Source organism: Podarcis raffonei, chromosome 6, assembly GCF_027172205.1.
Source record: "Podarcis raffonei isolate rPodRaf1 chromosome 6, rPodRaf1.pri, whole genome shotgun sequence".
In the NCBI taxonomy this organism is placed as follows: domain Eukaryota; kingdom Metazoa; phylum Chordata; class Lepidosauria; order Squamata; family Lacertidae; genus Podarcis; species Podarcis raffonei.
The window spans coordinates 62755965-62772698 of NC_070607.1; the positions used below are offsets into that span (position 1 = coordinate 62755965).

The following is a 16734-nucleotide window of genomic DNA, read 5'->3' on the forward strand; positions in this document are numbered from 1 at the left end:
AGAAGGTTATATCTAGACTAGCAGTTTATGGAATAAATTTTCAGCACCATCTTCCTTCTTGAAGTGCATCTGACACTTCGAAGCAGCAAAGAAAGGCAAGGAACAGAAGAGGAATCTAGCTGCAGAAAAGGAGAGCAGGAGGAGAGGTTAAGAGGGGGAGTTGAATGGCAGTGGCCCCAATAGCTATGTGGGGCCAAGAATTGAAATTTGAAGAGCCTAGTGGTTGGAAGAAGATGGTATAGTAGTAGGGAAGGGGAAGAAGGTTTAGAGGGATAAAGCAGAAGAAAGGAAGTAGATGAGAGGGACTAGGATTACTTACTTTTTCTGGTAGCTGTGGCTTTAACACAGGGATGGAGAACCTGTGGTCCTCCTGGTCATGTTGGACTTCAGTTTTCATCATCTCTTACCATTGTGGCTGAAGCTGATGGGAGTTGGAAGTCAACAACCTCTGGAAGGCCATTAGTTCTTGGTCCCTGCTTTAATAACTCCACAAAAAGAGAAAACTAAGCTGCTAGGATTTATTTATTTTTCATCACTGAATCTCCATGTCAGGAAAAGCCAAACTTACTGGATTTCCATTTGTCATGCAAGTACAAAAGACACAGGAACCTTGAGAGAAGTGTGCTAGCCTAGGAGGCGTTGTCAGGCCCAGGTGTTATTGAATCCATTGGAAATAACTGAGATTGCACCTTCTTCAGACAATTCTACAGGTCAATTTTTAGACTAGGAAGTTTAGCGTTTTGTATGACTCACCTCTAGAGACAAGAATGAGACTTCACAGCATTCACTAATACCCATACAATACAAATACAGAATATTAAGAGTATTACTGTCACTTTAAAATCCAGCTTGTTAATTGAATTTTTGGGGAGAGGCTTTAATTAAGAAATTGCACCAGGATAAAATGAGTTGAAATGCCATATTTGCCAGGATGCAGTCTGGAGATCCTGTTTGTCTCCTTAAAAGAACACAGTCACTGTGACCCCTGACCTGTGCCTCCATTGGTCCTTTCACCTTTGCCTTGCCTACTGTGGTGGAAAACTAATCACAGCAAGCAACAGGATATGGGCAGAAGAACAGAATGGGAGGCGTAAAAGGCTGTATCTTTCTTCTGCTGTCCTGGAAATTTTTAAAGGAGATTGGACCCATCTCCTTTGCAGTCTGAACATCTTGCATACAAAGTGACAAAAGATGTCAAAGTGGGCACCAAACAATTTGGTTTTAAGGTGTGTGTGTTTTAACATTATGGGGCATTAAAAACTTTAGGTGCTGGCACCTATAAAAATTAAAGCCAAGTTATATATTGATGCATATCAAAGAAGCAATGCAGGTTTAAAGTTCGGCTCTGTAAATGTGAGCCTTGCAGCCTGATCCTTTGAGTAAGTTTTATTGAGTCAATGAGATTTACTTCCAAAAAGCTAAGTATGGGATTGTATTAATCAACCTTGGCTTGTTTGCCCATTTATGAGAGCTGTTCATTCTATGTGTTGAATTTGTTGGTCTGGTCTCTGTTTAATGGCTGACAAGTGTCATGTTTTTGTCAGTGATTACATGATAAACCTGGATAGCTTATTCCTAAATTAGTCCCATGTTGACACATGCAGCAGCAGCGATTTTCAAGACTGCAAAAAACCAAAAACACCCCACCTCGCAAAAAAATTTCTGTGGATTTTGCAAGAAAACTATTACATACCCAAATATTATTATTTATTGAAGTTACATCTCACCCTTCCTCTTGAATAGCTTTTCACACTTGTAGATAATACTGTAAACAATAAAATGTGCAGGATGGCTAACTTAAGACTATTGAATTCTGTGGCTCTATTCAAAGTCTGACTTAGCTGGATACCACTCATATAAATCTTGCTGATTTGGCCTGAAAACAAATACTCTTTCCTGTCTCATTTAGTCTCGGCTCTGGTCCATTTATTTTGTTGTTGTTGATGACATCCGTCTGTCTCAGGAGACAATAGAAGAGTGCTCCTTTGGGGACAAACTCTCAGAGAGTTACAGCACCCGCTGTAGCTGTAGAAACCAATGCAGGAGAGACATGTTTTGTTGCAGCTGGGGCAGATGAAGACATCCAGTTGTGCTGCTGCAGATGCACCATGGTATTTCTTCTCTCTGTGCTCCTCCTAGCGGCCATTCCTCCTCTGGTCACTTCAATTTATTTAGGTTGCTGGTATTACTCTGTTCCCTAGGACTGCTTCATGCATACAGTGGCCAAATACCACACAGGAAAAGGTTCCTGTACCTTTTAGTCTTGTATTTTAAGGGACTTTAGCAAGACATGGTGTCATGGTGCTACAGCTGCCTTATTCATGCCTTACTGCCCTGCCCTGCCCCACCTCTGGCCCTTGTTCTCTGCACATGAACCCATAGGCTTGGATCCAAACCTAAGTTTTCTTAAAATATGTTAATAAAAGGAAAGTTTCCCATCCTGTCCTTCTGCATGGTGTCCTATGCACTCACACATACCCAAATTCTCTCTGGAGGGTTGTTGGGGCGCTCCTGAACAATGTGGGATGAGTTGTGGGTGGGAAGGAGGGGATGGGAAACTTTATTTCCATGAGCTTAACTTATATCAAGACCTGAACCATTATATTTAGAAGCTGCAAAGCTCTCTCCATTATACACACAAGTCCCTCGAGTGTCTTCCAAACATTATAGCCCCCCCGCCCCCGCACAATGTACAGCAGTGTTGGGGAAATGTAACATGAAACAGTCTCAGTGCCTTATACTTGCATGCATGGTTTGCCTGTATTATTGATTTGGAGACTGCCTTTTTCAGACATGCAATGTTCTAAATTAGTTGCTGCTAAGGGAATATCCATATGAGATAGGGGAACAAGCGACTTGTATTCTCAGCCCTTATCGAGGATTTTTCAATTCATTTCAGATTGCCAATACTTGTAAAAGATCACCATATTTTTAAAAGTTATAAAGCTGAAACAAGCTTGTGTAGTAGTTTGCCATCATAAGGCAATGTAAAGAACTGTAAAATAGATGTAAAACATGTAGAGAATAAATTGTATTATGGAAAAATAAAGCACTTTGAGACAAGCATAGGGTTGCCATATCTCTGGAATTTCCCAGACATATCCGGAATACTGCAGTTGGCAGCAGTCCAGGCAGAAATCAGCTAAATGTCCGGGAAATCCCCCCCCCTCAAAAATAACCAAACTCAACAACTTTGCCAAAAAGATCTCAACAACTTTTCTTTCCAGAATTTCACTGTTTGGAATATGGCAACCCTAGACAAGCGTATTGAATGCACTTTTTAATTTTTCTCCATATGCAGGATCTCCTCTTTAGTTCACTAACAGTGCAATCCTATACATGTTTATTCAGAAGTAAGTCTTGTGCAAGTTCAGTGGGGCTTCTTCCCAGGGAAATGTGTATGGAATTGCATCCATACACTTTTCCAGATAATGTGTGTACATGTGTGGAAATATCTATATGTAAATTTCACCCAATATTCTAGTGCCTTAAAATTAAGAATGATTCTCGACTATAGTCACTTAAAAAACAATTTTACAATAAGTGTGTGTACTTGTAAAAGACATGGTGTGTTTATTTGCCATATATTCTATGAACAATCAAAAATAACTGGCTTTCTTTTTTCGATAGTGATAATATTCGAAAAAAATACAATAAATTCCAAACTACTTTTCTGCTCTGAGTAAAATGAGAATGCAAATATTACTGTTAGTGGCTATAATCCACAGTGTGTAGTGCATGAACAAAGTTCATAGAAACAACTACGCAGAGTACTAAACAAGCTGTAATACTGGCAGCTGTCACTTCTATGTTGGATGCATTAATCCATGAAGGTGCATGATTCTGCGCATCATTATGCATGCTTCTTGTGTGATAGTGTGAAAAGAGCACAGCATGATACATATAGTTCATTGAAGAGCTTTGCACAGAAATGGTGAGCAATACCAATGCAAAATTAATACTCCCAACACTGAATATTTTGCCTCCCCTCCTTCAAATTGTGTCGGTGTTCTATGAACCACAGAACTCAGGATCAAAGCCTGACCGTTCCATGGCATCCTATTGTTAACAGCACATATCATCAGTAAACCCCGTTTTCAGAAGGTCTTCCTCTTAGATAAGACAGCATAGGATTCTAATCCACATATCCATATATTAAACATTTAAGTGGTACTGCCAAAGATTGGTACCCAATGTAACTGCTGTAGCAAAGAATATATAATATTTTTAAACATTAATGAACACCAAAGGAATCAGTAACTTACCACTGGTAAATTATTGACAAAGCCTGAGAAGGGCTTCTGGTTTGCAGTACCTGGCATATGAGAAATATTGGAAGCTTCATTTGTGGAAGAACAAATGTAATTTTGACTGCAATTGTGTAAAATGTCTGCTCTGACAAAAGTCCTATTGACAAGAGGTGATTTTGAAATTATTGGTTTTCTTTCATCCTGTGAGGCAACAAATTGAAATAAAAAGTTGAACTCCAAAGCTTAATTTTAAAAGTCAAGCTCTGGGGAGAACATCCCTGGAGCCAAAGGAGAAATTGGATTTCTTCCAGAATCTGATGTCAGATGCCCCTGGCTCCATTGCTGTGGAATTTTTTGTGGTCATGGCCCTTTTCGGTACAGCCCAAAAAAAGATGCACTGGGGATGGTTTGCCGCTGCATTCAGCTCCACCCCCGGCTCTTCTTGATGTCCTGGTATTGCGCGTACGACTTCAGCTCCCCCAATCACCCTCGCAAGCTGGCACATCTGGTCTTGGAGTGACAATGGTTTTTTTGCCAGAGCTTATTGGACTCAGACTTTGTGTGCATAAGCTTTGCTTCAAAGAATTTGGCTTACAGCTCTAGCCTGCAGCCCTCCTCGTTTTCATTCCAGAGAGCAGACAAAAATCTCCACATCATGCAGTGCAAGTATAGTACATGAAATGTACGTATAGCCTTGAAGTATTGCTTTCAGTTTTTAAAAAAGTAAAGCAGCTGTGCAGACATGCTTGTGGAAGATGTATCATAAACTGGGAAGGGGAGGGGCACATAAAACTCTCTCATATTTTAAGCAGCCTGGTCTACGAGCTGGGCTGGATCAGTCCAGTCTAGCCCAGCATCCTGTTCTCACACTGGCCAACAAGATGCCTGTGGGAACCTTGTGAACAGATGAGCACAACACTCTCCCTACTAGTGCTCCCCAGCAGCTGGTGTTCAGAGGCATACCACTGCCATGCCAAGTTTGTTGCCATGCAGGTTGACACAAAAAAACATCAGGTTTAAAAGATGCTGAATTTCAGCTGCCTTCCTTTTCAAACGACTCAAAACTTTCCTGCCCCAAACATCCTATGAAGCCAGACATGGGAAAGGGGTGTGCACTTTACCCTGAACAGGCCTAATTGGGCCCACAAATTAATGCTTCCTACCACTGCTTTAGATACCATCTCATTCTGGTAGTGTACACAAAATCTGCTTTTGTAGGCAACTGGGGATAGGTTTTTGGCTTCCAGGTAGATGATCCATATTAATCCAGCCTCCACCTCCCTTGCTGTTGTCTTTAATATCAAGACCAGATGAGTCATCTTAAGTAGAGATGCACATCTGATGGGGCAACATGAGCAGAAAAGCTTGTTCTGCTGCTTACAAAGACTCAAGCTATAAATAGAAAACACATGTCTTCAAAGCTGTCCATACAACTACTTTCAGCAAGCCCTAACAGGAGAGTCTTTTGAAATGGCGAATACTTGCACTAATCCTCTCAGAGGCACAAAGCAAAACTCTCTGAAACTTAAAAAACACAACCATCCTTGATTTTGTATAATGGGCATCTTAAGTGTACAAGTGTGTTCATGTCATTTTAAAATGGCGGCAAAGGCACTGTAAGATCCCAGGAAGTTAGCAAAGAAAAGAGGCAGAATTTGACCAAACATGTTTGGGAATCAACTTTTGGGATACTAAGCCGAGACCCAAACCTGACTCTCATCTGAAGCCTTGTGCCCAGAACACTACTGGATTCCACGCTCTGCTGAAAACTGTCTATTTAAAAATATTTGGAATCAATATTTCCCCTCTTCTGCGCACAGCCAAGGAGCGTATTCCTAACTGCTGAAAGAATTACTGAAAAAATTATTAGTAAAAACAATTAAAAGCAACTATTTAAAAGGTTTTTTTAAATAAAAAAAATCAGCTATAGACTAAAAATAAATTAAAACACATGACAGCATTTTGCATATGTAGGTAAGCTTGTCTAAACAAGAACGTGCTTAGCAGGTGCCGAAAAGCACAAAAAGCCCCTGCCCAGAATCAATAGGCAGGGAGATTCAACGTGTAGGCACTGCCACACTAAAATACTGATTACTTACAAGTGCAGAATGAATATTATGGGGTGCAAGTTTCACAGACTGAAGTGACTGACTGGGCAAATATGGGGCAAAGTTATATTGCAGGCAGACTGGTCCCAAGCTGTTAAAGGCTATATATATTAATAGTAACACCTTTTGAGCTTGGCCTGGTAGCAAATCAGAGCAGTTCTCTGCTCGCAGATGTTATATGGTGACAAGGTCTCAGTCCATTCTGCACTAAGCGCAGCTTCCAGATCAAACTTAAGGGAAGCCCCACACATTGCAGGTCCATCTGACAATCTTGCCAAAAGGGTTTCTACTCACAAATGAGCAGCTGGGCCGGTCATAAACTACCCAGTTAGGCTACTTACCTGCAATTCAAAAGATAAGGATGCAGCTGAAAGGTTAAGCCTTTTCTACAAAGGGCTGTGTAATTTTCCACACTTTCAGAAAGCTGCAACGTTACCGTTCAAGCTAATTCTATCAACTAGCTCATACAGCAAACCCAACAAAATTTTTTGTGACACTATAAGGGATGGGCAGCCCACCTGGTACCCTCCAGGTATTTGGGGCTACAGCTCTCACCATCCCTGACCAGGGGGTCAAGCTGGCTGAGACGAATGGGAGTTGTAGTCCAACAATTTCTGGAAGGCATTAGGTTGGCATCCCCTGCCCTAAAGACTAACAGGTTTATTGTGGTCTAAGTGTTTGTAGATGAGTCGACTTCCTCAGATCTAGCAGTCTTTCAGGCACCTGTTGCAGTTTCTTTAGCAGGATTCATCAGAATGGAAGAGACACTGTGAGATAAAGTCACACATCAATATAAGTTTCCTCACCAAACTTTTCAGGTTATACTTGCATGGGAATCTCACATTCAGCAAGGGAAACCTTGGACCATTTTAGACTAAGAAATAAGCAACAGCTGCCACCTTGTGGTACAGAGGGAAAACCCAGTATAGAAAAATGTACAAAGCTATTAAGGCAGAGTTCAGATACTAGGCAGACACAGCAGGGTGTGGCGGTGCTGTTTTGAGGTGCAGGATTCCATACAACCCCTCCGCCACACTGAAGTGACATTGGTGATATATGTGGGGGCTCACATTTGCAAGACCTTTTTTCCGTCCATTTTTTTAAAAGGGAAAATTGTGATGAAACACAAGTGGAACATGTGCACCACCTACCAGTGACTCGTTACTCACACTGCAGTTTGTGTACATTGGAGGCCTGCCCTAATTTCTTGCTGAAAACTACCCACTCCACATGGACATAGGCCCTGAGGTTGATAGAAGCCCAGGCCACTTCCAGCTTTTGAAGCCTCTAACCATAATAAGAATAAAACATTACAACACCTGAACACAACATAAGGCACCAAAAGCAGAGCAGGGTACATTCAGCTAATGCTTTTCTAGCCGAGGTGCGTCACATTTTGGCCTGATGGGCATAAAAAAAGGTTGCGAATCGTGTCCCCCAAATTAACAAGTGTCTAAATTTGAGACCCCCTTTGAGATTGAGCCCCTGGACCGAGTGGGTATCCTGCCCCACCCCCCGAATTGGCCCTGGTGAGAGGACAATATGGCTTGAGGACCTGCTGTTTATTTCCTTTAAAAGTGGCTAATTTATGCTCCTCTCAAAATGGTGACTAGTGAAACATGTAGTTTAGTCCTTAGATACATAGGAGAAACACAGCTCAACAGACTGCAGGCATGGCCAGTGAATGTCTGAAACTGCCCCAGAATTAAAATGGAAAGAGCGTGGGGAGAGAAATTTAGGACAAGTGTTAACCTGAAATTACAAAATGTTTGGTTTAGTGCTCCTCTCAGACTTAATAAGGTTTGTAATTGAAGACACTGTGGGGTAATTCATGGTCTTTATGTTGACATGTGGCCTTTATGTTGTTCATAATCCACAGGAAACAGTACATCTTGTGAATGCATACAACAGCTTAAGGATATACTTGCTTGACCTTGTGGGTGGGGTTTTTAAAGCTGTGCTTTGAGACTCAGGTCCAGTCATCCTGAGTGACAAGGTGCTACTGTAGGGTTATGGGGAGCTGAGGAACAGGACACAAGAGTACTATGCATGCCTTCTAGCCAACAGGCAACTTCAGGGTTACCTAAGAAAGCAATGGCTGAGCAATGGTCCAGGTCAAGAGGCCACTGAAATGAACAGGAATCATTTCCCTTCCAAGTCACTCTGGATGAATTGCAATTATGTGTGCATCTGAAGCCACTTAATATTTAATTATTTGAGTTCAGTGATGTTTTTAGGGAGGAAAGCTTTACAACTGAGCAAAAACAGGATCTGAAGTTTTATGGCCACGTAAGTGAGTACCTGACATCTAGAAATATCACTGCAAAGAGTGCAAAGTTCCATTTAGAAGAGGATTCAAAATAAGAGGCATAATGAGGACACTGCCAAATAAAACAGAAAACTGGCTCATTTAAAAATGAAAAGGGATTTATTTCAAAAACTGCCTTCCCTTTTGCGTGCGATCATCTCTATCCATTTCATGTCACAATCGTCCTGGAGTAGTGCTTGCTGCCGACATCAAATAAGCAGTTTGTCTTCCTTTGCTCCAGAAAATCACGGAAGGCAAGGGGATGCCTCCCAGCAGTTCTCCCATCACAAAACCATGATGTGTCACATCAGCATGCGCACCTTACATCTTCTACTCCACAATGGGACATGGGTGTGAATACATTAAACAAAACAAAATGTACAACAGATGAGCCTTCCTGCTTGGAAACTGGCTGTAGACGCAGAACAACAGTTGGGATTTCACATAACAACTACATAGATTTGCAAACACCAACGTTGTCAGTTTCTAATTCTGAAGGGGGGGATGGCTTCCTATCAGCTTATCTGCTTTGCTCTACATAATGTAACCTGAGAGCTGGGAGCAAGTAGTTCCACAGGCTTCATGAGCTGAAGAGCGGTGTGATACCCACCCCATCCCAATCTTGCACACAATTCTCTGCAGCTCAGTTCAAAACCAATGTTCTACAAGAATGCTTTGTTGTCCCCGCTTCCAAGGACACAACCTAAAAACTAAGCCTTAGTTCAAACTCTCCGCTGATGGGGCTCATGAGTTCAATCTCACCCACTGCCTGGCTACACATATAGCATGCTTTCATGTCTATATCTACATAACTTTATCCCAGATGAGATTCCGTATCACAATACACTGCATCCTCAAGATGGGACAATTTAGACCACTTTTGGCAGGATTACCTCACAGTCTCTCAAAGTCATAATTAAAACCCCAATGCAAGGCTGCTTCCCCCAAAAGCCTAGAAATTCCTGCAAGGTTGTATTAATTCCCCATTCAAAAAAGGGCTACACACACACTTCTCTACAACTTTGGAGGTTCTAAAAAAATAGAACTAAAACAAAATGAACCCAATTCTTTATGATTTTGTACTGTGCTGTCACCATCAATCAGGCTTCTGATGCTCAAAGAATCTCATTGGCTGCAACAGTGGTTGAAATGAGCTAGTGCTCACCTAACATGAAATTGCTACAGGACTTTTCTTCATCGCTGCAAAGGCCATATTCATCCCCAGGACTTGACCAAAACAAAAACAAAAAACCGAAAGCAAAAAAGATGCTATTCCAGGGAGAATGACCCCAAATGGAACACACAGATCTATGAAGTTATGTTGTTTTTTCCAGAAGGATGGTTATTCTGCGTCGGGACTGTATGATGTAGAACCTGATGGTCCCATCCAACCGTTGTCAGTGAGACTTTGTTTAATGGTGACCACGATAAGCCTTTCACAAAGTCTCGATGGGACCGGTTTCTAAAACTGGGAAAGGTATAAAACATTAGTGGTGCTACCCCAGACACATATCACTACAGCTCCAAATATTGAACAAACCTCCCCGAGCTGGCATTGTTTCTTGCAATTTATTAGAAATAGAAAATAATTGGACTCAAATGCTAATGCAAAATGAGATTGCAGATTCTAATGGCTTTTTTTAAAAAAATAATAAACAAAATGACTGCTTTAGCAGCAGGATTGGGGTGAAGAATCTGTGCCCCTCCAGATGTTGTTGGACTTCACCTTCTATCAGTCCCAAGCTAGCACAGCCCACGATCAGGAATGATGGGAGTTGGAGTCCAGCATCATCTAGTAGTTCCCTAGTCAAGCTGGAACATCATTATCTCCAAGTGCCAATTCCTGGTTTCCATCTCTTCCTGGCTACAGTGTGGCTGATAAGAGAGGAAAGCCAATGTACACGGACAGCAGAGTCCCCAACACCCATGGTGGAAGATAATTTGCAAGGTAGCAAGATGGGCAGTGTTACTGCCTCACCCTTTTGCCTCAATTTAGTCTGTCTCTGCTAAACAAAGATGTACCAAGCTCAGTAAACCCAGTCCCTACTCCCCTTCTTTGCCTGACACTGCTGAACTGGGGGACAAGACCAAAAGGGTGAGGAAGCCCTCATTTCACTTCCAACTCCTCATCCACCTTCCAAGCACCTACCTCCACAGGGTAAGTAGGGATGGGGGTGGGCCTGGTTTACCATGCCCATACCATCCCTCCTCCTTGATAGCTTTGGTGGCCTTTGGCACTGACCAATGACATATTGCTAGCTATACATTTGTAATGGACCAAACGGATGCAGGAATTCAATTATGGTGCCGTTTTGGATTTGTCCAAGTGCACGCAGCTGCCACACCAGGTATTTCGCAGGATTGTGGCCAGTTTGTGGAAAATGTAACTGAGCCCAGGAGGGGGATACTGAGAGGAGAGCAGGGCAGGGATCGATGCAACGGTCTTGTACTCACACTTCTGAGAAGCTCGAGTCAAGAACAACTACTGAGCAGTCTTCACTGATGGAAGCCAACAGGGGTGAGCTAAAGGAAAAATGAAAAGTTTATGTTTACACATTTATTTTTTTTAGCTCCAATTTGCCAAGCAAAATAAAAATGCATTCACTAGGAAAATTTGACCTTGCCCTAGGTCCTGTAGATGTGAACAAGTATTTCAAGAATTTACAGAGCTGCCAATCAGGAAACAATGATGTCTATTCAGTTCCCTGCCTCTAGCCAGGAAACCAATGCATGTATCTAGAAACTGGTATTGCAGATCATACCTATGTGCAGAAAAAGCAAATCCGGTGATGCTTCGGGAGTGCACAGGTGAGCTTAGGGCAGAGTCTGTGTTCTTTGTGTCCACAAGGACAACAGTCCCACTTTCGTCACCTTCAAAACAGTAACGGAGAGCAACATTATTAGAGATACAAGCATTTTCTTGCCCCATCTGTAAAACAAGCATCTATAAATACTCCTTACCCAATACAAAAGTGTCCGTTCGGTGTGGATGCCACACCAGGGAGGTAGGGAGGTTACTAAAGGCACTGCAGGCTACATGGGGAAGAGGGAAAAAAGGAAAATTCTGGTCAGTCTCAAAGTTCTCTAAAATAGCTGACAGACTGTAAGGGTTGGACTTAAAAGGGTGGGGATAGAAAGGAAAAACAGAAACTGTTCTTCCTACCAATTCCAGACAGCTCAATATTTATGGAATTCTGTAATAGAAGTATGTCTGCAAAGCATGATTTTGAGCTCCGGCAGTATTCAACCATATAATTCTGCTTGCATAAAAAGTACCACAAGCACAATGAGACTTCCACAACTGCATCATCCCCAAATCTACTCAGAGAGTTGGGGGGAAATCCCAGAACAGACTTAGGGGGCATGCAAAGGGAGAGGGGGACCATTCCAAAGAATTGGAAGAAATCTTTGCAGTGACTAAACCATTTGCTTAGTGCTTCACCGAATAGAACTCTTAGTCCTAACTATAGTTAGTGTAAACTGGGGATAAAGGGAACTGTGAAAGGAGTGTGCAAACTCTCAGAACATACCTCAGAAATTAATGGTTTTTAAAAAATTTAAGTAGGTCTATTCTGAGGAAAGCTTAGTTGAATGCCACTCAATAAAATTATTATTATTAGAATATTCCTTAATTCACACTTAACTTTCTTCTGGGCAACAAGACTCTGAATAAAATATTATTCTTAAACCACAGGAAATGCAGACATAATCTAACGCCCAAAAACATACCAATCCGAGTTGCTGGTTTTGGTGATCTGGTATCCCAGAGTAAAATCCTGCCATCCTAAAAAATAATGAGATAAAATAAGCCTTAAAAGCAGAATTATCATTGTAGCGGGAAAGTATGGACCACCGTTTCCAACCTAAATAGGAACTTTCTCAGTTTTGTCAGGCCTATCTCTCTCTCTCAATACTGTGTAATTCTATTAGCTTTGTGCTCATATTGACAATATCAAAGATATCCAAATCATTTCACCTATAGGCTAAATTTGAATCTACAAAGTTCTAGAAACAAAAGTTGGTTTTACCTCTGCACAGGACAGGAACACGGTGTCTTTCCCAGGGCAGGAGGCCACACATGTCACTGGACTGGAATGAGCTGGCCAAAATTAAACAAAAAGCACACAATATACTACATTAATATGGGATTGTCTAGGTGGTGATTCAAGGCTGGATGCATTGTGGGTAGAAGAAAGCATTACTGCACATGAATGGAAGAAAAGGAGCCATTCACCCACAGGCAGCATGTTAAAACTGACAACTTTGCTTGAAGGGGGGGCAGAAATAATACAGAACTAATGGCTAGTTGTGAATCAAAGAGTCACAATTAGCATCACATGGCTCCCAAAGTAACATCTCAAGAGGCCTTCAGGAGGTCAGAAGGCTATCTTGGAATAAGAGACCGCATGCAAAGTGCTGCTGTGTAGCACTCAAGTGCAAAGCTAGTTTCAAAAAATGGGGTTCTGGTTGCTTAGTTGCTGTTGCAAATTTTACTGTGAAACTCTTAGATCAGATATATTCTGCTGGAATCACTGGGTTAATTTAGGTGTGGGTTTGTGTTCCTGCAAAAGCAATAACTATATAATACAAATCTCTAGAGAGATCACCTTGCTGCTTCTCCCCAAATTACACTGCCCAAGAATTAAGCTCTGGGAATATGAACTTCTTTAGCCAATTTGATGCACCCTAAAAACCCAAAGAAACTACGTAGTATTAAATGACTCTTCTTCGGTTATCTGTAGAATGGAAAGTGATCCCGCAAAGATCAATGACTAAACAGCATCAAATCATCCCACACAAGAGGGAGCAAAGGCGTGCCATTTTATTTTATCAAATACTACCTGCTGAGAAATTGTTTGCAATGACTGTGTTGTTAATCAGATAAGATTATAAGTCTGTCTCTTACATCCTCCCCCCTCCAGCTGTTTTACTTTCATCTAGCATTCAGCAGTATTATGATAATTTGGGACACTAACAGCTTGAAAACATACCCATGGAAGCTCTACACGGCATTTGGTCTCTTCAAGCATGTTGGAGAGAACGTGCAACATGGATAAGACACTCAGAAGCCACAGTGTTTCCTTCAACACTGTGGAAGACCGTTGCGGGGGTGTTGAAGAGATTCAGATTGTTCTCTGCTGCTCAGTCATAAAGCTCATTATGTCAGCCACAGCGCTACCCACGTTCTCATACAGCCTGACACCTCATGGCTATAAAACTGGGGGAATGGTTGGCTCACATACAAGATCTGCTCGGGAGGAAGGGCAGGATAAAGTAATAAAAATAAAGAAATAAATCAAGCTTAGCACTCACCTCTGTAGGTGTTGAGTACTGTTTGTTGAGGGATGTCCCAGATCTTCACACTAGACATAAAATCCAGAGCAGGTTAAAAACTAGAATGGATACTTTTACAGTAAAGCAGAAAAGCAGCACCACAAAGGGATCACCTGAAGTCTTTGCTGCCACTGACGGCCTGTGTGTTGTTGGCAAGGACACTCACTGTTGTCACAATGTCATCGTGCTCGTACTTACAGAATTTGTTCACAATCAGAGTTTCATTCTCATCTAGTTCCCAAAGTTCCACGGCACCTAAACAAAATGGGAATCAAAGTCAGCAGCAGAATACCTAATGAAAGCCCTACATACTTAGTAGGTAAGTGGTGGGCTCCATTACTAACGTTATTGGTAAACCAAAGTCGACTTTTTCTACACCAGAAACAAAATCACACCCACCACCCAAGTACTTCAGTAGCCCCAAAGCAGGGAACTCTGCTTTAAAATGTCACACCTAGTTAAAGTAAAGCTAAAATGACAGGTTTGGATCCAGGAGTGTCCTTTCAGGCACAAGAAGCAGAAACTTCCATTCATGAAAGAGAAGCAAAATTGACTGCTTTCCATTTCCCCCCACCAGCTCCTCCCATGCTATTCCATTAGTAGATGATTTGCAGGGGGGAAATCAGCAAAAAAGACTCTTCTTCTTCCACTACCGGGCATCAGGAATGGCTGTTCCATGAGTTAATGCTACTCACAAGACCTTAGGATCCAACCCACATATCTTATAGCAATTTGCAATGCACTTTTTATCCTGCAATGACAGTGCTTGTTCCAGGCCTCAATCTCTTCAAAGATCTCGTGTCAAATTATTTGATTGCTACAAAAGAGTGATTGTAGAAAATCCTGGATTTCCAGATGAATGTTCTTGGAAGCAGCCAACCAAGTTACCAATGATAAGAATTACAGTCCAAAAGAACTAGAAGGCAGTCATAAAGAGACATGTCACTTTTTGGTTTAAAAATTCTCTTTAGCATTGAGAACCACTTCAGAAAGGAAGCATAGCTTCATCCTTATGCAATCTTGGCCGTAATTTATAAGGCACTAAGAGGTTCCAGGAGACACACTTCCCTGATGCTCACCTGAATCCGAAGCTACCAAGATGCCTTTATCAGCAACCCATTTCAGATCTGCTATTCCTGCTTCAGTCTGAACTCCCGCAGAGCAAAAGCCTTCATTAGGAGCTTTCGATGGGTCCTTGAACACCCAAATAGAACCCACCCAGCAACGTCCACTCAAACTGGAAGCTCCCAGGAGCAAAGAACCATCTGGAAAATAAACAGAGTTAAGCTACAATTATATATTTGCAGTATGTGGATCACCTAAATTTAGCATAAAGAGAAATGCTACCACTGATTAATTATTGAATGCCAAAGTTGATCTTGTTGCTATTCAAAACTCCTACATAACACAATCCCTTTGCAAAGGAATCACAATTCACCAGAAAAACAGGCAAGGCCTAACACAACCGAAGGTCAAGCTCTGCTCGGAGCCCATCCTAGAATCCAGACTGTTATGGAAAAACATCTTGACAAAAAAAAATCCTATTGACAACATCCAAAAATGTCACTTAATAAACAGCTGAAACAAAGCCTTACATGAAGGCAAATTATGAAGTCCCATTTCTTTTTTAAAAAACCTGTAACTGAATCTACTAGGGTTTTTGAGGACAGCAGCTGGAACAAATCTGGCATGGTGGAGTAGTGTGAAGTTTTGTCTAGAGTGCACTGAATAGTCATTGAACATCAGTAAACAGGGAAAGCAACAGATAGAAATCCAGGTAAAGCTCATTGTACTAAGCTCCTGAACCTGATTTTACAATAACAGAGCTCAATCCCTTTAAAGAAATGCTCCTCTCAACCTAGAAAGTGTAGTTACTGCTAACACTGACATCAACATATAAAGGGAAGAGCCATGCTTCACAACTCGAGCATAAGCAATGTTCCACTTTCGAAGCGACCCACTGTAGGTGAGCTTTTTGGGACACAGTTGCAGGAAGACTTTGCAATAAAATAAATTTGAGGTTGCAGCCTTACAAAGTCGCATCACTTTCCACCCTGGGTCGCGCGTATTAAAATCGACTGCAGACTAGGCACAAAAATGCTTTAACCGGGGAGGCGTCCCGAACTCCACGCGGGGCCACGAACGGGGAAAGGAGCCCACAAGGGATGCCCGGTTCCCGCCCGGTGGGGGCCCCGGCTGACGCGGCAGCAACGGGGCGGGCGCCAAGCTCAGGATGCCTGGAGGGCGCGGGTTCCCCGCGCGGCGGAGGCAGCTCGCGACCGGCGCCTACCTGCCCGGTAGTGGGCCCCGTCGAGGTGCCGCTCCATGCAGGCGGGCGCGTTGGGCGGGATGCTCCACTCGGACCCGGCTTCTCCGTCAGCCGGCTGAGCCGGAGCCGCCTTAGCCGGAGCCGCCTTCGCTCCCTCCATGGCCGCAGAGACGCGCGCGGACAAACTTGGAGCGCAACCCACGTGCTCTCAGGACACCCCGTTCCGCCCCCCGCCCCGACAGCTCTCGGCGATGCTGCTCTCGCGAGAACGCCCGCTCTCTCAGTTTCTTCTCCTCCTCCCCAAGTTCCGGGTTATGAATGGGACTCGGACATTCTCTCGCGATATTTTCTAAGCGGTTCGCCCAGTGAAACCCGCAGAGATAGAAAGGGAAGAGTTTACACCCCAGAATTGACCTTTAATTCACCTTCAGCAACTCCGCGGTACCAAAGGGAGCGCCACATGTT

General features: G+C 42.6%; 1 protein-coding gene across 2 annotated transcripts; it reads right to left on the reverse strand.

The window, feature by feature from the left end:
* Positions 1-8767: 8767 nt before the first annotated feature.
* On the reverse strand, positions 8768-16514 carry WDR77 (WD repeat domain 77). Of its 2 annotated transcripts, XM_053393478.1 has the most exons (10): positions 16291-16513; positions 15080-15265; positions 14114-14255; positions 13980-14029; positions 12695-12765; positions 12396-12450; positions 11628-11699; positions 11429-11537; positions 11121-11189; positions 8768-10134 (listed from the first exon to the last, which is right to left on the reverse strand). In XM_053393478.1, exons 1-10 carry the CDS (start codon positions 16427-16429, stop codon positions 9975-9977), a joined length of 1053 nt encoding a protein of 350 aa, XP_053249453.1. In that variant the 5' UTR covers positions 16430-16513; the 3' UTR covers positions 8768-9974. The 2 variants fall into 2 exon arrangements, with proteins under 2 accessions (XP_053249453.1, XP_053249454.1); XM_053393479.1 differs by lacking the exon at positions 11628-11699 and having other exon boundaries at positions 16291-16514.
* Positions 16515-16734: the final 220 nt, after the last annotated feature.